Source organism: Acomys russatus, chromosome 5, assembly GCF_903995435.1.
Source record: "Acomys russatus chromosome 5, mAcoRus1.1, whole genome shotgun sequence".
Taxonomy (NCBI): domain Eukaryota; kingdom Metazoa; phylum Chordata; class Mammalia; order Rodentia; family Muridae; genus Acomys; species Acomys russatus.
Window position 1 is genome coordinate 61,135,225 of NC_067141.1, and position 27,670 is coordinate 61,162,894.

General features: G+C 51.6%; 1 protein-coding gene across 1 annotated transcript in view; it reads right to left on the bottom strand.

The window, feature by feature from the left end:
- Positions 1–4,072: 4,072 nt before the first annotated feature.
- Positions 4,073–27,670, bottom strand: part of Crtac1 (cartilage acidic protein 1) — a 122,744-nt gene continuing 99,146 nt past the window's right edge. Inside the window, exons 6-14 of the mRNA XM_051146583.1 lie at positions 24,468–24,613; positions 21,871–22,007; positions 18,889–18,971; positions 17,958–18,058; positions 17,445–17,613; positions 8,292–8,437; positions 7,530–7,572; positions 5,136–5,279; positions 4,073–4,710 (exon numbers count right to left, since the gene is read on the bottom strand). Of these exons, the coding sequence (XP_051002540.1) occupies positions 4,592–4,710; positions 5,136–5,279; positions 7,530–7,572; positions 8,292–8,437; positions 17,445–17,613; positions 17,958–18,058; positions 18,889–18,971; positions 21,871–22,007; positions 24,468–24,613 (1,088 nt within the window). The 3' untranslated portion in view covers positions 4,073–4,591. The remainder of the gene's footprint in view (positions 4,711–5,135; positions 5,280–7,529; positions 7,573–8,291; positions 8,438–17,444; positions 17,614–17,957; positions 18,059–18,888; positions 18,972–21,870; positions 22,008–24,467; positions 24,614–27,670) is intronic.

Here is a 27,670-nt window from a genome sequence, read left to right on the forward strand (position 1 = left end):
GTTTAATACAATGACTTTGAGGTATCTATTACTGCTAAAACTCAAGTTTAATAAAGGTCAAGTTCATACCCATTTTATAGATCAGAAACTGGAGTTCAAGGATACGCCACCCACTTTAAATTTTTTCTCAAATGTCCCTTTTGGAGGGGGCTGAGCACTCTGGCCCACCTTACTTAAAGTAACAGTCTGCCTCCACCTGGGCACTCACAAACTGCCTCGATGCTACCCCTCTTCCCTCACACACTTGGCATTTTTCTAACACATAAGGATTTTACCCCCATGTTTATGTCAACATGCCTTGCCCTATGTCAACAGGGAAGGAATACTGCCAGTGTTGTTCACAGATAAATATCCAAAGCCACATAGTCGGTATGCAGTTGATTCTGGGTGAAGTTAGTTGGTTACATAACTCCCCCAGGTGCACATGACCTGGAGATTGACAGCACAAAGCTTAGGAACCCAGGCTGTGGAGTAGACAGTTTGGGGTCCAAATTACAGCATTTGCCAGTCTCGTGGGCTGTGACCTTGTGCAACTTATTCTTCCTCGGCCTCAGTTTCCTCGGTAATAGAGTAGACCAGTAACATTTGCCCCGCGGGATGGTGTCAGGATTGATGGAGACATGGATGTAGTTTTTGGCATACAGTGGGCATTCTGCAAATGTTAGCTTCTCCCCCGGGGATGCTCTTGTGTCTTCTTGCTTTTCATTTCTCCTCTGATGGCGTACCCTCTGACCACTTCACTGCTCAACAGCGGTGCTTAAAAGGACAGAGCTGCTGAGGGTGGGGGACAGTGGGATTATCTGTCCTGTTAACTAGCCCTAGCTTCTCTCCTTCTTCGTCCTTCCAGGATATGCCTGTTGCCAAGGAGACACAGTCTCAGCCCTTGGCAGGTTTCTGACTCCCTGTGGCTTGGCTACTGGCCTTACAAAAGGAATGAGACACCAGTGACTATGAGCAGGGAGGTAAGAAGAGGGACTTGACCATCCTCCTGGGCTGGGAGTTTGGTGGGGCCTAGAATCTCTGGAACCCTGAGATAATGGAATATTCTTTCTGTCTCCATGTAGCTCTTGGAGTTTTTGCTTGATCCAGCAGCGTTGGTTGGGATGTGGTGCCCAAGCCCTGGGAGGGGGCCATAGCAGCCAGAGTGACTCATAATCAGACTCCTGGCCCTCGGAATGGCACCTTCCCAGAGTAGGGACAGCAACTGTTGGTGATGGAGGTGGCCTGCTGTGGGAGAAAGTGGCCAGGCTGGCCTAGGGAGGGCGCTCTCCACATGTGTGTGGCCTGCTCTTCCTGCAGGCTTTAGTGAGACCTTGGTAGGACTGACCGCCTCAGATCCCAGCTCTCTGGGGACTCTGTTTCTCCCTTTCCACCTAGCCCTTGACTCTGGGGAGCATGGGAGACTGTGGACTTTGCACAAACCAGCTGGTTATCTGGATGAAGTGGGTAGGCAAGCATTCAGGTAGGCTAGCCAGACTGGGATGCCACCCACCTTCGCCTGTCCCAGCTGTGTGATCCTGAGGAACCACTTATCTGCGTAACTGGGATAATTACAGCCCTTTCCTCTAAGGATTGCTGCAAGGATTAAGCAAGTTCATTCTTGTAAAGAGTGTACATCCGACCCAGACATGCCAAACTCACTCACTGAAAGCTATTATTGTTATTATAAGTGTGTGTGTGTGTATGTGTGTGTGTGTGTGTGTGTGTGTGTGTGAATCCTGCAGAAGGCTGCGCAAGGAAGACTAAAAGTGGTATTATTATTGTAGATATTATTATTAAAATTATTAAAATTATTTGATGAGGGGTCTTGAAAAATGGGACAAAGTCTGGAAAAGAGCCCACATCTGGCCCAGCTAGAGTTGATCGTGAGTTATTCACTTGCCATGAAGGTCTTTTCCTGCTTTTAATTTTTATAACTTCGAGCACACCCTAAAAAACGATGTCAGGAACTTAAGTGGGCCTGCGGGACAGAAGAAAGACGGGTGCGTGTGCTCAGAAGGGGACACTGAGGGTCCAGATGCTGTAAGTCTCAGGAAGAGGAAAAAGAAGGGAGAAGAGGTTGGGGACACTGGCCTGGTGGCTGACAAGGCTCAGGAAGGGAAGCTCTGGAGCACCTGGCTCATGGAATCCGGGAGAGTGGGCCCTGGGCTCAGGGGGGAGGTGAAGCTGACTGACTCAGAGTCTGCCTGCCTTCTGTAGAGTTTAGCCGTGTATGTGTGTGTGTGTGTGTGTGTGTGTGTGTTTATTTATCTTTATTTTTATTTTTTTTTCCTCCAATATAAACACCTTGGGTATAGGAGACTTGACTTTCTCGCTGAAGGGAGCTGGTCACCTGTCTCATGAGAATACCCGTGAGGTTCTTCATAAACACTTGGTGAATGAACACATGGATGGATGAATGTGTGGAGTTTGCTTCTTGGTGCCCAACCTGAGAATCTAGCTAGACTTTTAAGAAAACTCTTTATGGCCCCCTGCCACCCTTACACTTGGCTTTTCCATCTGGCTGGAGGGAAGGCTGTATAGGGGTATCAACCATGTTACCTTTACATACCTGTTACAAACCCAGGGCCCCGCTTAGGCACTATTGTAGAGCAGGGGTTCAGCCAATAGTGTCTGAATCAATGAGCCACACAGAAAGCCTTCTTACCCCGAGTTTGTTCTTAACAGTTAGGCGGGGTCTCGAACTTCTCTTTTTGACTCGTCTGGCCCACCTACCAGGTAGAATGAAATGGCACAGCTAGATCCTATGGCCTGAAACTCCCATGTGCTATGGAATTCACGCATCTTCTGAAGTTGGCTGTCACACCGAAGCTCCTGGTGTCCTTGGAAGGCTGTCCCTCTGGTTCCCCCCCTCCCCATTTCTCACGCGGTTGTATGTGGCTGGTCAATGGAACTTGTTATCCTGTCATTTCCTACTGTCGCTGCATTTGCAGCCAGTCCCTGTGGGCTCTCATCTCGCTATCTTAGATCCATTTGTTCATTTCTGAAAAGGCAGCAGCTTCCGGGGTGACTAGGGAAAAATCTGAGCAGTGAGTGTGCCATGCCACCACTAACCCTCAGTAAGATGGTGGGAAAGGCTGCAGGCCTGGCTGGGAGGCCAGCTGGCTCTGTGACTTTGGGCAGGGTGACCTCAATTACTTCATCTTTCTGAGTCTCAAGTCGAGGGCCCTCTCAGATCTTTGAACCCCTGTCGATACACAGGGACGGCGCTGGTGGAAGTAGAGCGATTTTTAAGTTGTTATGTGCTTCCCAGGGAAATTGTAGCCGTTTTCATTTTAAAACTTTTCATTTAAGCCCTGGTTCCGAGTGTAAAAACAGCACTAGCTACAAAGAATTCATATTTTGTGATTTATTGGGAGTATTATTATGGTATCAGAAAAGGGTAGTTTTTTTGTTAAATATGTTTTTAAAAGGCTTGCTGCATTCTTAAGTATGGTTTTATTATATCTTCAAGCGACTTTTTTCCCCCATGAAGAATATATCTGTGATTTATAATGTGCCTTCCCTACTAGAGCTGGTCGTGAGCGTATTCTGTGGTGTTACATCATCCCCAAAGAGTGCCCTGGCTACAGGCACTTCCAGGCTCCTCAGCATATTACAAAAGCAGAGTTGTTAAGTTCTTTTTAGAAACCAGGACTGCTGGAGACCAGCCATACCGCTGCCCAGTCACACAGCGGGGGGTCGAGGAGAAAAGGAGGTGTAGGGATGCGCTGAGCCACCCCTCATGCCATTCGCCAAAAGGGAACGGAGGTCCAGAGTGGAGAAGTGAATTCCCCAAAGTAAAGCATGCAGAGCACCGTCTCCGTGTTGGCCCCTTTGCCCAGCCCACATGCCTTGCCTGGTCCTCCAAGTGCACATGTTGCTACACTCACCCAAGCACATTGATGGTGCCTGGATCTGGTGTTTTCCCTAGGTCATGACTTGTTTTCATGTCCCTCCTGGTGGAAGGGTCAGAGCTACTTCAGTGTTCCAGTTAGCATGTACTTGTTCAGACACTTACCCCCACTTGCCCCTACTAGCTAATATCCAGCAGCGGGTTTATTGGCATAATTTCTCCAGAAAAGAGGCTGGAAGACTTAGCAAGTTCAAACTTAAGCATTTTTATCAACAGTCCCAAAGGGCCACCCTTCCCCTTCCCATCACCACCACCAACCCAATAAGGCTTTCATAATCATAGGAAATCAGGTTGTACATAGCAGCAACAGCACAGGCCAAATCAGCAGGCACATGATACATTACTCAATCAACCGAGCAAGCAACCATCTGGGAGCCATCTTTGTTAAGGGCAAAATAAGAAGCTGACAAAGATACGGAAATGACCAGACTGTCTTGGTTCTTCTGAAGGAACGAAGGGTTGGGTAGAGGAGATACTTTCTTTCTCTGTTTTCTCAGAAAACATGCAAAGAAAGGCTTCACAAACAACTAAGATCCCATCAGTATCTCCCAAATTCCCTTCTCAAAGATGGCCACCCCTGCTGTCCGTTCGAAGGAGCACATGGCAGAATCTATTGGGTGTGGAGAGAGGTAGGCAGCAGGAGAGATATAGTTTTCCACAAAGGTTGTTAGATTTTTTTTCCTTTATTGATGGGATTTAAAGTGCATATAACTGAAGGCAAAGTCCCAGGCCTAGAGAAAGATATGCGGCCTGAGAGAGAGGCTCAGAGAGTCTAAAGGCAGCCGAAGAGTACCCACCTAAAAAGGCCACTTGAGCTGCAAAAACGAAAGGGCAAGGAGATAGAAAACGGGGAGGAGAAAGGGGTTGGTTGGGAGGAAGGAATTAGGGAGGAAGAAGACAAACACCAGTTGAGAAATCCCGCCAAAGGCCACTTGGAGGAGGTACTCCCCACCCCAGCTTTGCCTGGCTGACCTCTGGGCCATGGGAGTAGAGTGATAACCACAAGACCGTAAGGACACAGCACCCCGGGGCCCTTCGGGTGTGGGTAGTAGTGATGAGGCCTCTCCAAACCTGACATGGTCTCCCCTGGAGAACTAGTGTGAGTCTAGAAGCCTCCATGGATTCAGGGCAAGCAGGGGCTAACGGCCGTGGTCTGGCGCCCACCCAGAGCCACCCCCTGCCACTCCCCAGCACAAGGCATGTCTCCTTTGCTATTGAATGTGGCCAGGGCAGCACTTACCCACACAGGCTGTGCCGTCTTCGTTGGGCTCGTAACCCCGACTGCATCTTTTATTGGTCCGGCACCTGTAGCTTCCATAGGTGTTGACACACACGGGCTTGTCTCGCGGGCAAACGAATGGAAACTGGATGCATTCATTAGTGTCTGCAAGGCAAGGGGAGACACTCACCAGGGAAGTGTGGGCAGTGTGTGATAGCTTAGGGTCTGTCTCCCCAGCTGCCCTGGGACCCTGGGCATGTCCCTTCTCCTTGTTGAGCCTGTCTCTACTTCAGTGCCCTTGGGGAGCTCCTCTTGCCCTTCACCTGTGCATATTGGGAGAGCTCAGGCTTGGTACTGGGTCTCTCCTACCCACTACACTTTCTCTAGATAAACTGTTTACATGTGGATGAATGTAAACTCCCCGCCTCCGGCCATAACCTCTCCTTTGGGCTCCAAGCTCATGAATCCAATCACCAATGACCTATGTGGCAGTTCCACCCGGAAGTCTAATACACGCCTCAGACCCATCATTTCCAAAGTGGAACTCTGATTTCCCTCAGCCCTTAAGCCTCTTCTGTGCCCCTTTTCTATTTTCCGCAGCTCCATCAATGCCATCACCAACTGCTGTGCCACACCAGTGGAAATCAGCCTCATCTCTGCCGTGCACCCCCCTTTCCCCCTCCCCCCCTTCCCCAGTGCAATCCCTCAACAGGCCCTATGCACTCTGGCCCACAGCACACTTCTCATCTGCCCTCCTTGTCTTTACTCTGCTGCCACTCTATGCCCAGCCCCCATGGGCTCTTGCCTGGATTTCCGCAGCAGCTGCCTTATTGGCCTCCTGCCTTCCATGCTGGAGTGATCTTTTAAAAATGTGAACTGCATGACATCACTCTCCTGCTTAGCTTCCAAGGGCCTAAGACCAAAGTCCATGCTCCTTCCTGGAGCCTCAAGCCCCTCCTTGACCTGGGCTACCCCCTCCGACTCATCTCAGCTGGAACAGCACCTGTGACACTCAAGCCCCGTGCCAGCCTCATCATGCCTTTTGCCTTTGTTCTTCCTCTGCCAAAGAAACTCTTTTGGGGGCTCGTCCCTCTACTCTTTGTGGTTTTAAAAGTCCCTCCACCAGTGGCACTTTTTGACTTCTCTGCCCAGAGTCTCCAGAGAGCACCTTGCTGACAGGGTTCTGGACCCGTTTTCTCGTGCTGTGTCGTCCTGCGCTTGAGGTCTGACGCAACCCCTTGGCTGCATCCCTGGAGCCTGATATGGTGCTTAGTACCATGTACAAGGCATTCTGGGTGACAGTAAGGAGTGCTGTGCTAGGTCGGTGATCTCACAGAGTCTTCTGAGCATCTAGAGAAGACTGGGGGTCGGGGGGGAGTTTCATGTGCCTGTGCAGTCCATATATCATGTGGCTAGGGTGGGAACATGGACCAGAAGGGGCATTCATGTCTTCCTTTAGCCATTCTAGTCCCTAATTCTGATACTTCCTGATTCTGTCCACCTAACGCCTAGGCAGTGTCCCCCCACCCCCCATGGGCACGCTGACTCCCCTTTCTGTGGCTGTCCTACTCGGCATCCCTCAGGTCCCAGACTGACTTCAATTTCTCTAGGCTGCCTTCTGGGATCTACCCCAGATAGCTTAACGCCTCCCTTGGTACTCCCCCTGCGCATTCCATCCCTGGCCCCACATATGGTCGTCAGCTGTTCATATGTGGGCCGCCCTATTTGCTTTGAGCTCCACAAGAGTCGGGCTGTGCCTCAATCTCTCTGGGTCTAATGAAGGAAGAATCCTCTCCCTAAGTCCTCATTGCAAAGCCTCAGGATGTAAGATTTTGGGTCAGACATCTTCTGGAGACTGGGCTACTACACTGTCTCCTTCCATAGTATACTGAGAGACTTTATTAAGTCATAAGAGCCGGCATCTGGAAGCTACAGGCCTCCCCTTTGCTGTAGCAGGATGCACTGTGATCACGTTCCACACCCTATTATGCCCCAAAATGCCTTCCAAATGCTCCCCCTCTGCCTGCCTGCCTGTCAGCCCCCCTCGCTGGCTGCTCCTCAGTCTGGTCGGCCGTAGAATGTTTCTGCTCTGCCTCTGCCAGGGTGAAGCTTATCCATCGTGGCCTCAGTGTCTGTGTGACAGTGTGTGCTGTCCCCAGGTTTATTCTGATACTCGTGGCAGGCAGGCATTGCCAATGCCCAGCAGTGAAGTGAGTCAGCCTGCAGTTGCTAATGTCACTCTTACCTTGGTGAGTCATGAGGGGCTGTCTCGGCATCTGGAGCCCTAAGGACCAAATGGCACCTTTCTTTCTCTCCCTATCTTTCTAACCCCTGCCTGTGTCTTGAGTCTTGGCTGATAGTCCCCAGGAAGATCCCAGCCTCTGCCCCATCCTCTGGTACCTACAGGCAACTCACCCATGCAATGGCCATTGTCCTGCTGGGAGAATCCTTGGCCGCACTGCAAGGTGGGCAGAAGCAGAGACACTTGTGAGTTGAGAGGCCTCATCTCAGTCCCCTCCTAGTCACAGTAACAGAGCAGCCTGAGAGATGCTCTTAGCTTGGGCCTGAGGGGAGCCCCTCCCTCTTATTCTAGCCTTGCACTAGGGATGGAGAGAGATGGTGTTGGGGGTTGGGAGGGCAAGAACAGATGCAGTTCAAACTCTCCCTGTACTTGAGATCTATGTACCTGAGACAGACCTGAAACTGGACCAGAACTATATCCTCAAAAGCTTCCAGAACCTGGTGTATGGGCTGGCTGAGCCTCATCCAAGGATAACAGGAAGCCTCTTCAGGTACTTGGAAAATGCCACAAGGGAACTAGGAGACTAGAGATCAGTTCTCAACACAGCGCAACAACTGGATTGGTAACCTTAGCTGGCCTTGAGTTCACTCTCTGGGCCTCTGGTTTCCTCCTCTGTACATTGGATTCAAAACCCATTGGCTTGCCAGCCTTCCAGGACTCTCTGAGAAGTCAAAGAGATGTGGGTATGGTGTGTTGCCAAACCACAAATGGAGCCATCACCTGAAGCCTGCCCTTTGCTGAGACCATCTGTTATTATTATTCTAGAGGGCACGTCTACAGATTTATCCTCAGGATCATGGGTGGTGCCTGCTTTTTTAAAAAAAAATTTAAAAATTTTTATTTTTTGACTATGCAGCTCAGAGGCCTCTGCCCACCTCTAATGGGGCTGTGTTCTGACGTTTGTCTTCTTCCCAGGGGTAGAGGATCTCTAATACTGAGTTCATCTCCTCGCGGGCCACACTGCGGCTCACCATCTTGCCATCTGGCCACGTCACCTCCACGCTGCTGGCTTCATCCCTTCCTGTGGCAGGAAGGAGAGGGGTCAGGAGCAGAGGAGAGGGGGCCTCTTGGAGTGCTGCATAAATATGTTAAACAAAGGTAGTAACTAATTAAGCACTCTCCCAAGGGCTGTGGGGAGGAATAAGATGTGATAAAGCTCCTCCTTGGGGGGGCCATCCTGTCCAGTCGACCATCCTGGAGTGATAGAAAAGCCCAGTGTCTACCCTGTCCAGGTGCACTAGCCACTGTCCCCAGGCAGGATGAGAGTGGCTGAATTGAACATTTTACTCAATTTAAATTAATATTATATTAAATTAACATACAATTCAACAGACAGTGTCGGATAACTTTCATTCTAGGCAACAGAACAGGCAGCAGGAGGTTGAATTTGGGGAGCTGTACGGCTTGGTGGTAAGCAAAGTTGACTTCAGAGCCAGAGGTTCAAATCTTGGCTGTGTCACCGAAAGAACATGCCGGGGAGCAGGTGGCTGGGAGTCTTGGGGACAAATCCTAGCTCCACAGCCAACTCTGTGACCTTCCAAGCATCCCTCACATTTCTATTTACGGAGCTCTGCTGGGAGCCAAGCCCCATTTTGTCACTGGGAACATCCTCTCGTGGGTTTCCCTCTCCATCTAGGAGGCAGGCAAACAGACGAACAAACAAATGTGGCAGATATAGACATGCGAAGGGAGGAAAAGGAGAACACTGGAGTAAAGACCTGGGGATTGGCCTAGGTCCTGTTCACGGTCAGGGACAAACTCCTGGGTCGGGGGAGGCACTTGAGCTGAGCTGTAAGTAAAGACCCGGGAAAGACAAGGGTAGAAGGGCACCCGGAGATGGCCACTACAGATCCGAAATGCTTACAAAAGATAGCAGTGAAGCTCAGACAATATCCCTTGTGAATCCATCACACAGCCACCCCTCCCCCGCCCCCACCCCAGAGCAGCATGCTGTATGAATGGCAAAAAACAGCTTGGGGAGATTGGTCAGGTGTTCCGGCATTGCCAAAGTCGGCCAAGGTCTGCCCAGCGCCCTCGTCAGGAAGCCTCGTGGCAAGGTCTTGCTAATGATGGCGACCTGGGCTTGACTGGCCACACCAGCTGGCCTTTCTCAGGTCGTAGACAGGCCGTGCCAAGAAGAGTGCAGGGACAGGGCTCAGAGGACAGGACTCATAGCACCCATAGCCCTGCCCCTCACACAGATCCCAGCGCTCAAGCTCTCAAGCTCCTAGTCTGAGTTTTGATTCATCTAGATTAGTGGGTCTCAACCTTCCTGATGCTGGGACCCTTTAATGAAGCTCCCCGTGTTGTGGTGCTCCCCTGACCTTAAAATGATCTTCAGTGCGACTTCATCACTGTAATTTTCCTACTGTTGCACATAGTAACGCGACTGTCTGCATTTTCTGATGGTCTTTGGTGACCCCTGTGACAGATTGTTTCACCTCCCTGCCCCCAGAGGGGTCGTGACTCACAGGTTGAGAATCACCAATCTAGTCAGAGGAAGCTTCTCTGTAGGCTCCACTGCTATCCTCCCGACTCCTAGAGTGGGTGTGGTGGGAGAGGGTTTGAAGAAGGACAAGTATAGGTTTTCTGTTTTGAAGCAGAATCGTGAGACCCATGAAATTTGGCATTTTTAGGGTGTGCTGTGCCCAAATTAAGCGGCACATGTGAAAAGCAAACATTTTCCATTAAAAAAAAAAAAAAAAAAGAAAGAAAGAGACAAAAGCAAGCATTTCTCACCTAAGCCAAGAGAACAGCTCCATGAATATATTTTATAGTCTGACTGAAACCACAAATAACTCAGAGTTGAGGAATATTCATAGACCCAAATTTGCACTCCCCCCCCCCACTGGGGCATGTAGCTCTGGACTGGGTTCTCTCTGCACACCAGGGGGGGGGGCCTGTTAGATGAGTAAGCAAGCCATCCTTTCTGGGCCTCCGTTTCTTTGGCTGAAACTTGGGGGTGCTGCCTCAAAGTCCACTGCTCTGGGCAGCATGGCCTTTCTCTCCTGGGATATGAACACTGTCCCACTGACCATCTTGTCAGCCATCTTGTCAGCATCAGCTCTTAGACAGGTCGGCGGTAACACTGAACACTGACGGCACGCCCAGACCAGGCCAAATGCTTCACGGTGTCAACACATCCGCTCCTCTGCACCATCATGTGGAAGGGGCCATCTCTGAAATCGTCATCTTAGAGATGAGAACACAGAGCCTTGGAGAGAGCAGGGAAATTGCCCAGTCACCCACTCAAGGCCTGTGTGACCTCAGAGCCCCTATCTGCTCCACCCTTGTGATACTGCCCCTACTGAGTGACCATCGTATATCAAATGTCGGACAGGGATCTAGGAGTCAGCATTGAACAGAAAGGACCTACGCAAGTTGGGGAGTGTTGACTGAGGTGGGAGCAAGGAACACAGTGCTGTCCTAACAAGGGAGGAAGGTGCTGTGACGGGGTTGGTGCCACTCAGTGAGAACGGTGGGCCAGTTCATTCGGTTGTCCGGGAGGAATGAACTTGTGAGGCAGAGACGTGTCAGAAGGTGAGGAGCAGCTTGGTGATGACATGGGTATGAAAGGGCAAGTTGTGTCTGAAGATGCAGAGGTTCGAAGTTGGGGGAAGCAGAGCAGGAGGATGTTATTAGGTGGAGTGTGGTGGGCAGGAACCTAGGGAAGAGCTTTGGTGCTTTTGAACCTGCAAGGTGGGCATTTCATTGCCCATTTTCTGGATTTAGACAAAGAGGCTTGGCAAGGTAGGAAGTGACTTGGGGATGGGTGTCTGAGCTGGGGCTGGAACCCGGCTCCTGTCCCTGGACAGACAGATAGGTCCCTCAGCTTTAGGCTGCTGATCAGGCCTGGCTCCTGGCCTCTGAGGCTGCCACTCTGCTGGACCCATGTGCAGGGAGGGATCTGCCTTAGGAGGGGCAGTTACCCAGCAGAAACGGAGGTCAGGAACAGCAGGGAGTTGCCTCTGGCAGCTTTGAAAGGACAAAGGCCAGGGCGTCATGTGGAATTGCGCTCTTTAGAATTACAAGCAAAACAGATGGTGAGAATACAGTTGGTGGAATATTTTTGCACTTTAATAAAGGCATTTTTATGTGGGCCACTGAATTTTCCTTCCCTAAATGAGCACCAGCCGGTTTGGAGGCAGCTTTGAGTCACTTACAAACAATTAACTGAAAGGAAAGTGTGTGTGTGCGCGCACATGTGTGTGCGTGTGTGTGCGTGTGTGTGTGTGTGTGTGTGTGTGTGTGTGTGTGTGTGTGTGATGTGTGCACGCCGGAGTGGGATGGTATCAATGCATGGGGTTGGGAGAACTTGAGTGGGTGAGGCCAGTGGGGACACATGGGGGCCAAGTGGCTTGGCAGTACTTGTTTGTATTTCTGGGTTTGACTGTGCCCTGGTTCAACCTCCTGGCAGTATGGAAATGTAGAGGCAGCCCTGTGGGGGCTGGGTGGGCAGTATTCAACACTATAAACAGAAAAGCTTATTATTTATGGAGCCAGCAGGTAGTCTGCACCCAGGAAGAGCAGGGACAAGCCAGGGCAGCTGTGCAGGAACTGCAGAGCATGCTGAGGGTTCCCTGGAGTGAGGACAGGACCCATAATGCCCTGCAGAGCTGAGTGGGGTCCTCAGGGGGGAACCCCTGGAGGTCGAGGCTATGAAAGGTTGCCAAGGTTGTTTTGTTTGGTTTTGTTTTTCTGCCTGATGTAGCATACGTCAGGTTTCTAGGGTCTGAGTCTTCTGTCCTTTATTGTTTTCACACAGACCTAGTAAAGCCTGGAGTGTGTGGAGAGGCAACTGCAGGCAGGTGTGCCTCAGCAAATGCAGCTGGCAGGGCTGGGGGTTGTATGCGGAAGAGCATACTCACTCATATTCGCCCACCGACACCAGCTCACCACACACTGCCACAACGTCAGAAGGAAGCATCTGCGAGTGATCCCCTGAGGGAGGACCACCAGGGAGCAAGCAGGGTTACTTAGGTTGGGCCAGAACTGCGTGCCTCCTGTCAGGAGGGCTTCTTGTAGGCCCTCTCCCCTCCAGCTCCAGCCCCTGGTCACAGCCTGCCCCCCCAACTTACCCCCCCCCCCACTCTACTTCTCAGTCATACAGGGCTGGCCTTTCTTGAGTAAGTGTTCTAGAGAGCCCCCTTCTCATCCTCAACGGCCTCACAACTGGAAACAAGCTGGCTGTCCATCAACAGGGGACTTGGTAAATAAATTATGAATGCTGCCACACAGTGAACCGCTGCAGTGCTGGGGGCAGGGGTGGGGAATAAAAAAAATGCATAGGTGTAAGGGGGGAGGGGAGGATGGCCAGGCTTCCACTGTGCAGGGGAGTGAAAGAGCAAGTGGAGGAAGTATCAGCAGTTCTTGTTTAAAAAACCCAAACCTACGTCGTATGTATGTTTGTAAATGTGCCCCTGTGTGCATTGCATGGGATAAAGGCTTATTTGAAGCTTGGCCTCATATTTGAAAATTGCTGCTGTCGCTTCTCCTTCCCATCCTAACCCAGCTTCCCTGCTTGTCCCTGCTCCTCCCCACCCCTAGCCTCCTTTCTCTGCTTGGTGGCAGTTTCTTTCTTCGTGGCACCTAATAATACAATCTTAGCATGGTCTGTTTCACCTGTTTAGTCTGTTCATCGTGTATTCCATGCCTCTTACCTTCCCATAGGAGTACAGGGGTACTCAAGGCAAGGCCCTTGACGACGTTCTTGTTGGGCACCTAGTAGGAGTTCAGTGACCACAAACCGAAGGAATGAATCAAATGGTGCTGGGGTGAGTGAGGAAATGTTTTTTGTTTGTTTGGTTGGTTGGTTTTTTTTTTTTACTTAATATTCCAAGCACTGTGATGAGATTGTCGGTGATTTTTTACTTCTTTTTATGATTTGCTGTATTGTCTCATTTTCCTATAATCAATACACGTTGTTGTCACAATCAAGAGAAAAATTTTTAAAGAGGCCTCTAAGAGCAAGTGCTGTGGTGGGGAATGCTGCCTCTCACAGCAGCGCTGACTCTGGCTTTCCTGGACCTGCCAGGGATGTGTCCCCTCTGTCTGCCAGGCCCTGTCCAGCCTCCCTTGGAGACCCCAGGGAGCTTGGCCTAGCCCCCCCAGCCCCCACCCTGCTTTCCAGGATTTGCTCCTATCCCTTCAGCTGAATACTCCCAACACTAGGCCTTGGTTCAAGCTACCCCCGGGGCCTCTGGAATGCTCTCAGCATTCCCACTGTCTTGCTAGCCCCCTTTCCCAGTCTTCTCCTTGGCAAAGCTGCCCAGAGCAGGGTTTTAACTTCACTTGCCTCGTCCTCTCAAGGCAGGGAGCATCCAAGTGAGCCTTGCCTAAGACTTCCTGGGTTTACCTAGCAGCCCCTAGCATTTCTTTTGGTCTCTTTCCATCAGTCATTCCCAACACCTGGTTTTCCCACTGTCTCCCTCCCTGGCCGCTCTGCCCCATTGCTGGCTTCCCCACCACTGAGGAAGGAGACTATGCTCAGCCCATAAAGAACCTGCTGGGATCATAAGGGGCTCTGAAGAAGCTGGGGTGGAGCTCTTTAGGCTTCTGGTCTGATCCCAGGAACTGCTCTGATGTCTGATACTGGTCTTAGCAAGGGTTTGTTCCTAAGAGTAGGCCTCCTTCTGTCGTCTTTCTGGGAAGGGAACCCTGCAAAAGAGGAGCTTGATGGGGGTAGGGAGGGGGACCCTTGCAGCAATTTGGTTCAGACCAACAGCAAGTCCCATTCTTTACACAGTAGCAAGGGCAGGCATCAGGAGCCCTCCCCCGCCCCTCTGCCAGGTGCAGTGTATGTAGCCCTAAGCATGGGTGGTAGATAGCTCCCGAGCACCCTGGATCTCACCACGTGATCACAGTTGAGGAAGCAGGCTCTTCTGGTGGTGACAGACTCTGGCCAGAGAAAGGAACCCTAATACACATCTCAAAATAGCAGAGACAGTCCACAGGATGTGGGGCCAGATGGCCTCAGCCCAGCTCCTGCTCTCTCTGCCGCTTTATTCTCAGAGCCTCAATTTCCTTTTCTGTCCAGGGGAGAAGGGCTGACATCTACCTTGGTAAACATTTCATGTGTGAGACAGCAGCCACCTTGGTGTTTGAATGGCCGCCTGGGATACCCAAAAGCTGAGGGGATGGACATGTCAGAAAGAAAGAGACAGAGAAGCCACAGGGTGTGAAGTCATGGAGCCCAGAAACTTAGTGTCTCAGGTGGGGTGCAAAGCCAACGCTTTCCTACCCCCAGGAGCTGTCAGCTGAGTCAGTGTCTTTCTCCACTCATCTCAGGTTTCTGGCCTGTAAAGTGTGGACTATGGTTCATAAGTCATCAGATTCCCAGGAGGACTGATGAAGAATTTAGGCAAAGCCCTGCACCTGTGAGACACACTGCAGCTGCCAGCTACCGCTGCGAGAGGGACAGCTCTATGTTTAAAAGGCTGCTTGTACCTGTAGGGCCAGCATAGCAAAAGGCTGCCTTAGGAGTGACAAATGCCCCAGGCTCAAGCTAACCCATCCAAGCGCAGTAGCCCGGGAACACGCTCATATAACCAGGCCCTGGGTCCCCCTAAATATTTATTGCTTCCTTTTCAGACTACATAAATATTATGTGTTCTCTATAAAAACCAGAATGTGCGCACATATACTAGAACATAGGGTAAAAAAAAAAATGCAAACCCGAGTTTCATGCAGGCCTGGGTTTGAATCCCAGCCCTGCCATCTGAGAACCGTGAGCTGATGGGCAGGCTTCCTCTAACATTGAGACCCATAGCTTAGCTTCCTTATTATGGAGATAATAATGACCACCCGAGGGTACTCGTGGGGACCAAATCCTGAGAACCGAGTGACCTGCACTGTGCCCAGAGCAAGTGGCAGTCCCTGTGGTCACCTAGCCACTCAGACAGAAGCACTGCTTATACTCTTAGCAGTTCCTTTCTATATTTCTGTGCACATCTGATGTGTGCTTAGTGTTACTGCTGGCATATACCTATTGATTAGAGAACATATTGTCTAATCTTTTTATATTATGATCATATCACCTCATGAGGTGCTAACACACGGGAAAGTGTCTGGTTGGAGCTTGGGGATCTTTGACTCAGATGTCTGAACTTCTGGTTCGCCTCTTCCTCAGCACCCTTCAGTCTTTTCCCCCATTAATTGTAATCCCCGCATACTCCCTGAAGCATTTCACATCTCCCTCTAACCTCCGTGCTTTAAAAAAAAAAAAAAAGACGGTTTATTTTGAGATAACTGGAGAGGCAGCAGGTTGTGAAGATAGCGCAGAAGGGTTCCTGGGCACAGTTGCCCTAGTGGCTCGCTTTATGATTGTGTCACATTGAAATCAGGGCTTCGCCATGGGAACAGATGTGTGGACAGGTCTCTGTCATGTAGCCACTGCCACCGAGACACTTACTGCCCATCACTGTGGAGATGCCCCCTATAGGCACCTACCTTCACCATCTTTAACCTATAGCTGTCAGTCTAGCTCTAATGACTGTCATTTTGGGAAGGTGACCTTGGAGGTAAGACCTCTTTACACAGCAAACACCCCTTACTGTTGGATCACATCCTATAGCACCAATGTAGCACGGTGTGCTGAACCGTTAGCCATTAGCCATCAGCCAAAGGACACTTGTACTGTTTCTGTTTTGTTTTTTGAGATAGGGTTTCTCTGTGTAGCCCTGGCTGGCCTGGAGTTTACTCTTGTAGACCAGGCTGGCCTCGAACTCAGAGATCCTCCTGCCTCTGCCTCCTGAGTGCCGAGATTAAAGATGTGCACCACCCCCCCCCCAGACATTGTTTCTGGTTCTTAGCTCACAAATATAACAGTTCCATGAGTAACAGTGCAGAGATCATCCTGTGTCTATTTTTTCTTTCTTCTGAGATAGATGGAGATATTACAGACTGCCCCCAACTTCTGATGATGGCATTTGTAATTTTTTTTTTTACTTCATTATGATGTGAAAAATAGAGACATTCAAGTAGAAAATGAACCTAGGACCTTGAGTGTGTGTGCGTGTCCTCTCTTGGGACACTGGGCAATGGTGGATAGTCATGAAGTGCACAGCTGACACTCTGCAGCATACCATGCTGTTAACTGAGGATGTGTCCTTTGTATGCCCAATGCCTTTTCAATTCAAGATCTTTTAACTTACCTTGGCATGGAACCTCAGTTTAGATCAAGGAGCAACTGTAACAGTTGGGGCATACCTAATAGTTTTTCTTTTTTAAAAGAATCTACCAAACAGGCCAGCGAGACGCCTCACAAGTAGAGGCACTTGTCATGCAAGCCTGATGTCCCGAGTTCAATGCCTGGAACCCACATAAAGGCCGAAGAGGCAACCAACTCCACAAAGAGACAACCAACTTCTCTGACCACCACATGCATGAATGCCCCCACTCCCCACTAACAAAAAATACAGAACTAAAAGTATGATCTACCAAAGCATTTTCAGAATGGGATCCCACATCCTACATCCCACATCCGTGAGAGAGCCAGCTTCTTCTGTGTCTGGGAGCTAGCTGCCCAGCACCTTGCAACATGATTTTGGATCTGTTCAAAAAGCTGTGTAGTAAGAGCCCAGTAGCTCCAGGGTCCAGCTCAGGTCTCCAAGCCTTCCATCTGAGGAAGATGTCAGGCTTTGGGTAGCGCCTTAAAGACTGAACCAGGTCTTGAGAGGTCAGGCGGACAGTTGCTCTGGATGTATTTGGTGCAGATCAGTGTGTGAACAATGCTATGGCCTGGGCAGGCTTAAGAATCGAGAATTAAGTACTCTGACCTCAAGGTGAGCTAAGTCCACAGACGCCCTGGGGTGGGGGCTCCTGCAGGCGAGGGGCAGCCTTCCTTTCTTCCTCTCTCTTAGGCACAGACTCACCACAGAACACAGGTGGTCGCCTTTACGGTAGGCATCCACTGTGCTGCCACAGGGAAGTTGCATGCCAAGGGCCGGGGGTGTGCCTGTCCCGAATCGCACAGCACGGTTGAGGCTTAGCGGCAGAATCTGCTACTGTTCCCATGGGCCCCGACTCACCCAGGCCAAAATGTGCCACAGGCTCCATCTCACACAGGTAGCCGGACCCCCCATCAATGATCCGTAGGTGTGCCCCACTCTTCTTGGTGTACAGTACAACCTTGGCACCCCTGGCAAAGGCTCCAAACCGGGTGCGAGGCACCACACGCAACCAGTTGTTGCTGAAGCCCTGAAGGAAAGGAAGGTGACAGGCATCAGCCAGGTTGGCATAGAGCAGGGAGGCAGGAAAGCTGGGAGGGTAGTAAGAGGAGGATGGGGGGACGCGGAGGGGGCGAGTGCAGAAGAGGAAGGGGAGAGGAATGTGGGTAAAGATTGCTACAGGGAGGAGGGAGCCAAGAGGCTGTGGGGCAAGGTTTGGGACCGAGAAGTTCCTGTAGCAGAAGCAGAGGGCTGAGCACGGGATTCTCCTGGGCGTGGTCCTTCCTGAACTATGTGCTTCCAGGTTCCTGTGCCCTCATCCACACGTGGGTCTCAGGGAAGCTAAGCCCCTCCCCCTCCCAGGTCAGTGCATACCTGATTCCCCCGGAAGACAGAGAGTGGTTGAGCCATGGACTCTCCATGTGACAAGACGAGGTCCAACATCCCATCTCCATCGAAGTCGGTCACTATGCCCCCTACAAACAATGCAGATTTTCTCTCTGGCCATCAGCAACTAGACTTAAGGGGAAGAGGGGCTGCTCAGATGTGCTGACAATAGCCATGTGTGTGAGAGGCAGAGAGAGAGAGAGAGAGAGAGAGAGAGAGAGAGAGAGAGAGAGAGAGAGAGAGAGAGAGAGAGAGAGAGAGCGAGAGCGCACAGAGCTGGGGCAGGAACAGGGCTGCAGGCCCATCTCTCTCCTGTCTGTCATCCAGCTCAAGGCAGGCATTCACAGACAGCTTTCCTCCTTCCTTTTCCTGAATTTTCATGTAGGGATGGGTGCAAGTTACTTCCGGTTTCTTTTGTGGTTTGAATCATATGTCTCTTTATTTACATAGTGGGTTCCCCCGCCCCAACTTCTCCAGTGTTTGCATAGGCATGCTCTCTTTTTGGTCCTCCTTACAACCCAAAGAAATGAGACAGGCAGATATTCCCATTTTGTGGAAATCAAAACCCAGAAAACACAGCATCCAGAGACCTGGGTCTTAGGACACCCAGCCAAGTGTTCTTTGTCTGACACTGAGCTGATTGCCAGGAGGGAAAGGGACAGACACAGGATGCCTGCCAGGGAACAGAGGGGCACATCCCTCAGCCCTCCCTACACAACACAGGGTATGGCAAGAGAAACTGCTGCCTCCCCACGGATCCTGCCCCTCCCCAGTAGCCCCAAAGATGCGACGGTCTCCTGCCCTGCCTTCTTTCTGCCTTTAGGCCCAGACTCTCTTCTGTTCTCATCCCCCCACTTTGGGTCTCTACGGACTGTGCTGAGCTGGGTGGAACAGCTGCAGCCTTCAGGCGCCGCCTTACCTGTGCCCCGGCCCTCAGGCTCCAGCGCATCACCAGGATTGAGTTCCTCGATGAGAGGGTCCCCGTGCTCCCTGCGGATAACACTGTGGAAAGGACAGACTTATTCCAACATGACCCTTGCGGGTTCCCTACACCTAACTGGCCCGGCCACTCTGTTCTGTCCCTTGAACAGCCCCAACAACACTCTGGGTGGTGGATGCCCAAGGAATTTCTCTCTGTTTACAGACTGCCTTCCCTATGGCAGTTCCCTTCTTGCGTTTTAATTTATGTGGGCAAACATTGATTTTTTTCCCCCCTTCTCTAATAGATGAATTATAGACAGCCTGGGGAGGGGCAGGTGATGGATGGAGAAGGGCAGAGGCAGAGCTACCTTCAACTGACCTTCATGCTGCTCCAAAGGGCTCTGGGCTCCATAGCTCTGCCTGTTGCCCAGGGTTCAACCTTGTGCTCGGTGTTCTCCCTGCTCAGCCCACTCCCCGTCCACTGGCTGGCTGTCCTGCTGGAAGCCATCCCTGCCGACTCTGTCTTTATCACCCTCCTGGCCTTTATCTCTTTCTGCCTGTGTTTTAACTCTGCGAGGGGCGTCTTATCTCTCAGGCCGGTCTGGGAGCTTGCTGCAGGCTGGGTCCTCCTATGATCCATCTTCCCTTCTCACCACAGCGTCAATGCAGGGCCTAGCTCCTAAGCAAGCTCCAAGCACATGTCTGTGGCGTGCTGGAGGTGCATTCTGGAGGCAAATGGGAAAAGTCCCTTTGGGCTGGGAGACTCAGTCCTGTCCCTTCTGAGACTCCTCCCCTTGCCTTGCTGTCTCTATATGAAGTGAGCAGTGTGTGGCCAATGGTGGTATGAGCTTTCCTCTCTAGCTTCTCTCACTTGTTGAGTTCTGTAGCTGTGGGGCCTGTGCCCTGGCTGGGTGAGGCAGGAGTCTGGGGGCAGGAGGCACTTGTATTCCTCTCCCTATCGTACTGTCTGCTTAAACCACAGAGGGGGACGTCTCTGTCCCAAGAGCTGGAGCCTGGGGTGACTGGATGCAAACCGCTGCAGAAGTCCAGGTACTTGCAGGGCTGGAGAGATGTCCATGATGCAGGCGGTGTGTACCGTACCTAGGGAGGGTGCTGTGCATAAGTATACACGGACGTATGCTCATCTACTAGAGCTGTGACGCTTCAGCTTGTGTCCTTTTGACTATTTGTGTGATGCAGGCTCTGCTGCAGCTAGACAGAGGCAAAGGGTGGTAAAGGGGACAGGGGGATGGTCAGACTGGCATTTCAGCAGGTTGCTCTGTTGGGATAGAGACTAGGGGAGGGTCGGGGTGGCACAGAAACTCCCACCCACGAGAACAGAAAGTGGTCTAGGGGGACTTGAGAACAGACCAGAGGGATTTAGATGCCTATGTGGGAGACAGTTCACACCCCAATAGGCTGGGAAGTGTCCTTGCTTGCATGGTCATTGAAGACTCCTGTCACTGGGGCTTGGATCCAGTTTGGGTGACACACTGCCTGAAGCATCATTAAAGGACCATGGGGCTTTGGGTCCCCTGTGCCTGGGCATGTGGCAGGAGAGACACTGCTGGTCCCTTCGGTGATAACAACAAACTGGCACAGTATGGGGCACATGGGGGTTAAACTTTCTAACTGTCAGTTGAGCAGTAACTACGGCTCCTTAGCTGTGTGCTGAGGACCCAGCCATCTGCCTCAGGGACTTAGGGGCATAGCCGTGCTCCTAGACAGTGGCTCTGTTGCCCCTGAGTGGAAGCCAGCACTGCCCCAGGGGGTGACCATGTGGTGACTGTCCACCGATAGCTCAGAGCCAGCCTCTCTTGGGCAGCATGGGAAACTGGGAGGGTGAACCGGGCCAGGAAGGTGGGTAGGCAGAGAGGTACTGGTTCTTGGACAACACAAAACCGGAGGCCTAGACAAGTCAGTGCTCAGGGGCCCCGGCAAGTGACACTTTATTAGCCAGAGAAGGAAAGCAGCGTCTCTGTTAACGAGCAATTGATCTTCTGCAATTAATCTAGAAGTTGTGAATAAGCTCTTTGCAAGGCACCTAATTAGTAAATCTGGTGCCTTCAGGGGGTGATTACATCCAGTCTGGATTGATGCTTGGTTAATAATTATATTTTAAAACATGCTTAGTCACAGCTTGCGCCTTTTATTAATGGTTGAGTGCCCCCTGAGAGAGGGACTAGAGACTTGGAGGGCCATGCAGGTGACCTGACCCACTTCCTGGCTCCAACACCCTTGTTCTATCTCTGTACCCAATGTGCCTTAGTGGCAACTCAGACCGTGTGAGGTTTGTCGCCGCAGTGCTTTTCAAATCCCTGTGAGGTAAGAATGGTGGGGTGCCTGCTGCTCTAATTAGATGTGCCCAATCCTGAGCCTCGAACCTTGAGACCCCACCTGGAGATTTGAGGGGGGCCCTCAGGCTTTACATGAACACTGTGGGAGATACATCCAGTTCCTGAGATGCTCAGGTGTTTGAGGACTCAGATCTCTCCATCCTCTGTCATTAACCGTCTCTGTCAGCATTCCCCAAGAATGCTTGGATGAGCACCCCCTCCCCCTTCTAAGGGAAACACCTTGAAAGATGTGTCCTGTGGCCAGGTCCGTTTGGAACACTCCATCCGTCTTTTGGAAAGCTGAACTGCACTGATGTTCTGTTACAGAACATCAGAAGCCCGCAGTATATAAGCCAGACCGACTCTCTTTGCTTGACCCAGGCTTACCCAATAGACATGGCCCTGGAAGCCTTTCTGTGGCTGTGGGGTTCTGCTTTGCAGGATGGAGGTGTGGGCCTATCCGGACCATGTCCTTTCTACTCGTTCTCCAGGCGCAGCTGGGGCTGATGTTTTACTCCGGCTCTCCCTTTATCTTGCTTGGCCTCTGTCCTCCCCTCCTCTCTCTTTCTTAAGTTGGCACAGCCTCCCTGACCCTTGTAAGCCCACCTTCTATCTCCCCCCACCCCATGGTCTGGAAATGGTACCGGAAGAGGCGATTGGCTGAGGAGCTGCGGTAGGCGATGTTGTTGAAGAAGACTTCCAGTTCCTGGTCATTGTCGAAGTCAGCAGCAATGACAGTTCGGACAGGGGAGGGTGTGGAGAACTTAGGTGACGCAATGTCCTGGAGGAGACAGGAGGGTCCACACCCATCTACGGTGTGATGCAATGGGGAAGGCCCCAGAACCTCTATTATGTCTCCTCTGTTATGACCTGGGTGGTGGCCCTCGGGATCCCCCAAACTGCAGAACAAGGAGGGCAGAGTAACAAGAGCTGCAGCTCACACGGGGGAGCTCTGAGCTGGTCCCTGGTCCAGATCACACGTAACCCTCCTCCTAGTCCCCCGAGCAGCCCGATGCTAGCGTCCCACTTTACAGGTGGGATAACTGAGTCTTGAGGAAGGAGCGGGATTGCTAGTGATGGGCCCCAGAGCCAGAGCTCCAGATTGCAGATTCTGATGAGGCACCCTTCCTCCTCAAGTGTGGAACCAGAAGCCAGGACAGCACCGGAAACCACCTGCTTTTAAATCCAGGCTCCAGAACTGGCTAATTGCTTATCCTCAGGGAGGTTACTCAACCCTTGGAGTGGATCTCACTGTGGCTAGCAGCATCCTACACTGTGAGGCCTGCATGTCAGGTGTGCGTTGCGTCATGGAGTGGCCAGGGGACAGCTCCCTGGCAGTCTCTGTCACCTCATCCCTGTCACCAGTCCCATGGAAAGCCAGATGTACCATTTAGCTTCATCTTTTGCTGCTTCTATTTCCCCATTATGTTTCTTGGGAGTCTTGGGGTTTTATTTGAGACATGATTTGAAGGGTGTCACTTTCACTTATACCTGCACAGGACTTAGGAGACTGGACTCGAGACAGCCAAGCTGGGAACCCTGCCTACAAGTGCTGGCAGGCTTGAGAGGGTCTGGCACAGGGTCCTAGGTATGGGATTTGCCTCTGCAATGGAAAAAGAGCTGTGCAGATGGGCTTTTGTTTCTGAGCAGAATACTCCCATTGTGGGCAGGTTGTGTCCCTTGAGACACTCAGTAGTGGTCCACATCTGCCTAAGTGAAGAGAACCAGGAAGGGCCAACCTGGTTCTTTGGGAGCCTCTGCCCTTGAGTCAGGCCCTGCCCTTGGACCAGGTCCAGCCTTCCTCTCTTCCTGCGGCCTGCTTTGGAACTATAGGAGGGAGCTTTCTGGGCCCTGGCTGCAGCGATGCTTGCTCCTGGAGGCAGGGGAGGGTGACAGTCCTCATCAGCACTGTAATGAGGTTGATTAAGAGCCTGGCTGGCTGGTCAGGGTGGGCTGCGCGGGGTCTTCAGAGCTGGGGAACAAGGAGACCTGAGGATCTCTAACTCATTACTGTTGCATCGATCCTGTAAAAATGGAAACTTACACAGCCCCCCTGGGGTTGCCCCTCTGCATGCCTGGGCTTCGAGATAATCTATGTAAAGCTCTTATCAAGGATCCTGGCACATGGGTGGCACGTGATAAATGGGACATTTGTTATTATTGTTATTGTGCTCTGTGCTCTGTGTCCTGCGCAGGGGCCTCAGAAGGCTCGCGCACGCTCTAACCTCAGCCCAGGACAGCTGGAGCCAGGTGATTCTTTATAGTGGGGGCTGACCTGTGCATTGTGAGATGTCTGCAGCAGCCTCTCTGGCTTTTGTCCTTTCTCAGGCAGACAATCCAACACGTTCCTAGACATTGTCAAATATCCTGGGGGCAGGGAGGGCAAAATCATTTCTGCCGTGAGTCTGGGCTAGAATGCCAGATAAGGAGGGAACTCGCCCAGAGAGCTCTGGGATCAGTGCCCTGAGTTCAAGGCGAGCACCCTCCTCACCAGATGACTTGGAGTCTCCGCGGGGAAGGGAGCCCCAAGATGTCTGTGGGTGGGGCCTTTTCACTGTCACACCAACTGGGGATCCTGGGCAGTTCTCTGAGTCCACAAAGCTGGGAATGCCGTAACTTCTCATTTCCTGTTTGCGACTATTATCTGCCAAAGTCCTAAGTGTTTCGAGAGCAGCCTCTTGGTATTGGCTTCATCAAATCCATATGCTGTCATCTGCTGAGAAAGTCCCAAACCCAAGCTTGCCACTGCCACCCAGCAGCCCTAGGGGAGAATATCTGTCACTACATTCTGCAACAGCTCAAGGAGGACAAGGCTGTGTGTGGTCATCCTATCCTCTACTTGACTTTAGGGACAGCAGCCTGGGAGCTTCCTGGCCTCAACTTCTTTCTTTTCCTGTCATTCCACCTTGGGTCTGAACTTCAGCCAGAAGGCTCAGTTAGCAGCTGCAGGTGGGGTGTCCCGGGAGCCCCAAGGAACAGGGGTTGCCAAAGAATGACTTTTCCTGACATGATTCCTTGGAGGATTCTCTTTCTCTGTGGCCACTTGTTTTCAGCCCTGGGCCTGAGAGTCTGCACAGAGCTCAGGCTGGTGTCCTTGGGCCCCACTACATGTCGCCTTCCTTGAGACCCCACGCCCAGCTCTCAAGAGACCCAAGACCTCCTGAGCCTATCAGGAGGCACTAAGGCAGGCTCCATCTCTCCCGGTCTACCTAAACACTGTGCAGTGCCTGGCTGCTCTTACCCTAAATCGGACCTTCCCGTGTACACTCATCTGCAGATAGAGGCGGTGTGGGCCATTCCAGTTGCCGTAGACAATGTCTACTTTGCCGTCACGGTTGAAATCTGCCAGGGCCACACCTCGTCCGTGCTGATGAGGGTCATCTACCCCTGGGGGAGGAGAGGAAAGAGCTTCAGGGTGCTATTCCTCACACATTCCATAAACAGTCATCTTCAGCAACAAGAGATGGTGACCCTCATCTGGTCCCTGTGTCCCTAGGAAGATGGGGAGGCGTACCTGAAGCTTAGATGTTCTCATGGGGGGCAGGAAGTAGCATGGCCACCCACTCACATGCTACCTGGACTCAGCTCAGGGCAGCATGGTCCAGGAGAAGGAGAGTGTGATGGGCAATTCTGGGGGACCAAAGCCTTTCCCACCACTGTCACGAGGCCACAGGGAGACATTAAGTTGATCACATCCTCCTTGGCTTAACTCTTTCAAGAGCTCTGTGGTACTTCAGGTCAAATTCAAATTTCTGCCTGGAGCCTTGCCTTCCTTGCGTTTTTTTACTATTTTCTTGGCTGACTCTGGTCACCATGGTCCGCCCATCCCTTAAGTGAACTAAGTTCTTCCTATGTTCTAGATCTTTATTCCAGTTGGTGTCTCCTCTCCAGATGCCTTCCCAGCCCCTGGAAACTTAACCCCGTAAGGAAGCCTTTCATGACCTGTGCATGTAAAGTGGCCCATAAAAATGAACCAGCCTCAAGAAAACAAGCATGGCCTTTTGTTTTGTTTCTGTCTCTTTTTTTTTTTGTTTGTTTTTGTTTTTTTTCAAGGCAGGGTTTCACTGTGTAGCCCTGGCTGTCCTGGACTCACTTTGTAGACCAGGCTGGCTTCAAATGTACAGAGATTTCACCTGTCTCTGCCTCCTGAGTGCTGGGATTAAAGGTATGTGCCGCCACCGCCACCCAGCAATGTGTTTTTCTTGAATATGTGGACTCCAGGCATTTGGGCATGCACGCGCGGGCGCACACACAGGCGTGCGCGCACACACATGCACGCGTGTGCACACACACGCACATACAAAGACACATACATATACATAAAACTTGACTTGGAAGCTGTAAAAGGCCTATGGAGGAAGAGGCCTAAAGGTGCCATGGGAAGTGAATAAGAAAAGGCAACAAAATATCTGTGACAAAAAAACAGAGTGAAGGATTGTTTGGAAAGGGAAGTAAGGGAACAGTAGCAAGAATGACAGGAAGCCACTGGGGAGGCGACTAAGAGCAAAGCATAATGACATATGTATGAAGATGTCACAATAAAACTCATTATTTTCTATGCTAAGTGAAAGGATTAATATAAAGAAGGAAAACAACCCAACTCCTTAAAGCAGCCCCTCCCACCTGCCCCCTCATCTTTCTAATTTTTTCTTTTCTGGTGCTGTTCCCAGGGAGACTCTGCTCTTTCGGGGGTCTCCTTGCTTGGGGTCTGGTATCTCCATCTGTCCCGGCTGTCGCGAGGTCGGTCACGCCCCTGAGGTTCCTGTGTGCCGCAGGTCTACCTCTGTGCCTGCGGTTGCATGGCAGCGTTCAGTAAGTACTTGCTGAATGAATGAAGAGACATAAATAATTTGACAGCAGGCAAACTGGGGATGCTGGTGACAGCAGAGGAAAATACAGCAACCATGACAAGAGAACCCACAGCAGGCCTATGAGAACAGGAAGGGTAGGGCCCTGCCGCCCACTTTCACCATCTACCAAGGAGCTCATTCTAGGGAAGAATGCAATGGGCACAGCCCACATGGCCCCTCTTCCTGGGTGCAGGGACGGAACTACCAACTCCCGGCCCGGTGCAGGGCTAAGCGAAGATGACACTTTCAAAGGACAAACAGCTGCAGATTGCCCTTGGGTACAGGGTAGTAGAAAAGTAGAACAGAGGTGGTGGGGCAGGACATCTGCAAGCAGATGATCCTGAGAGTGGAAAACTGAGGAGGCAGGGGTGGGGGCTCCGAGAACCTTGGAGGCGAGGTGTTCTCATGGAGAAGGGAGGCCTGGGGCTGCGCAGTGATGGGAGACAAGGCAGAGAGTCCCAGTTCATGAGGGTGGCACTGCAGGGACTGTGGGCAGCCTCCAATCCCCAGGGCTGATATCCCATTAATTCTCTGCAGACTCCCTTGCCCAAGCGTCGGGTCGGTGGCCTTCTGAGCTGGCCCATTTCTCTCGTATCTGTGAGGCACCTTGACAAGGAGCTGGTTCCTTTTCACGGGACTAAGCAGTGCCAGGCTGCATTTCACAGCGGCATCTGTTTGGGTGATGAATGCCCCCTTGACATGTCTTGTTAAACCCCTGCAATCACTCTGACTTTCAATTACGGGGCCTCGCACCTTGCATCTCCTCCCGCCTGATACCCTTCTCCCGCTCCAGCTTGTTCGCTCACCTCGGCTTCCATCTCCTTAACACCTTATCAAATTCTCTCAGTTTTCTGTGCTACCTCCTTCTCTCTTCGCTCTGAGATTTCTCAGCAGCAAGAGCGGCTGCTGCTGCTGGAGTACAGCCCGGGTGGGGGGGGGATGGGTGCAGAGGGCAGGCCAGATGACCACACCCTACTCTGCTGGGGAAGGAAAGACACTGCAGCAAGGATACTGGGCGACAGGCAACCAGCTGGGGTAGGTGGTGTTTCAGCTGGGGCTGGTGGGGTGGGGTGGGGTCGGGGGGGGTGGGACTGGGAGGGTGGTCTGGAGTCCAGCAGGAAGCTGGACGAGGAGATACTCTTGCATCAGAGGGAAGGGGTGGGCTCACACTTGGGGCTCAGACGCTGCTGTGTGTAGAGCTGATGGGTTCAGGTCCTCAGTCACCTCTTGCTTGTGCACCAAGGAGGAGGTGCATTGAAGCCTTCACTCTTTCTCAGGATGAGAGGAAATGGGGGATGAGGAAGGGGCTGGAGGGCACATACCATGCCCATAGCCTTTTATATGGTATTCACTCTGTCATTACCTGGGTACCAAGTCCTTGTGCAGCACACAGACCAATCATGAGGGCAATGTAGAAATCTGAGTGAGAGAGAGGTACATGCCAGGGGCAGTGGAGACAGAGAGCAAGAAGGAATGTCTTGCCAGGCACACAGGAAGTCAGAGAATGCTCCTCAGAGGTGACACTGAGTAAAATGTTGACAGGAAGTTCTACAGAGAAGGAGGGCAGTCCCGAAAAAGCAATGGCACATGCAAA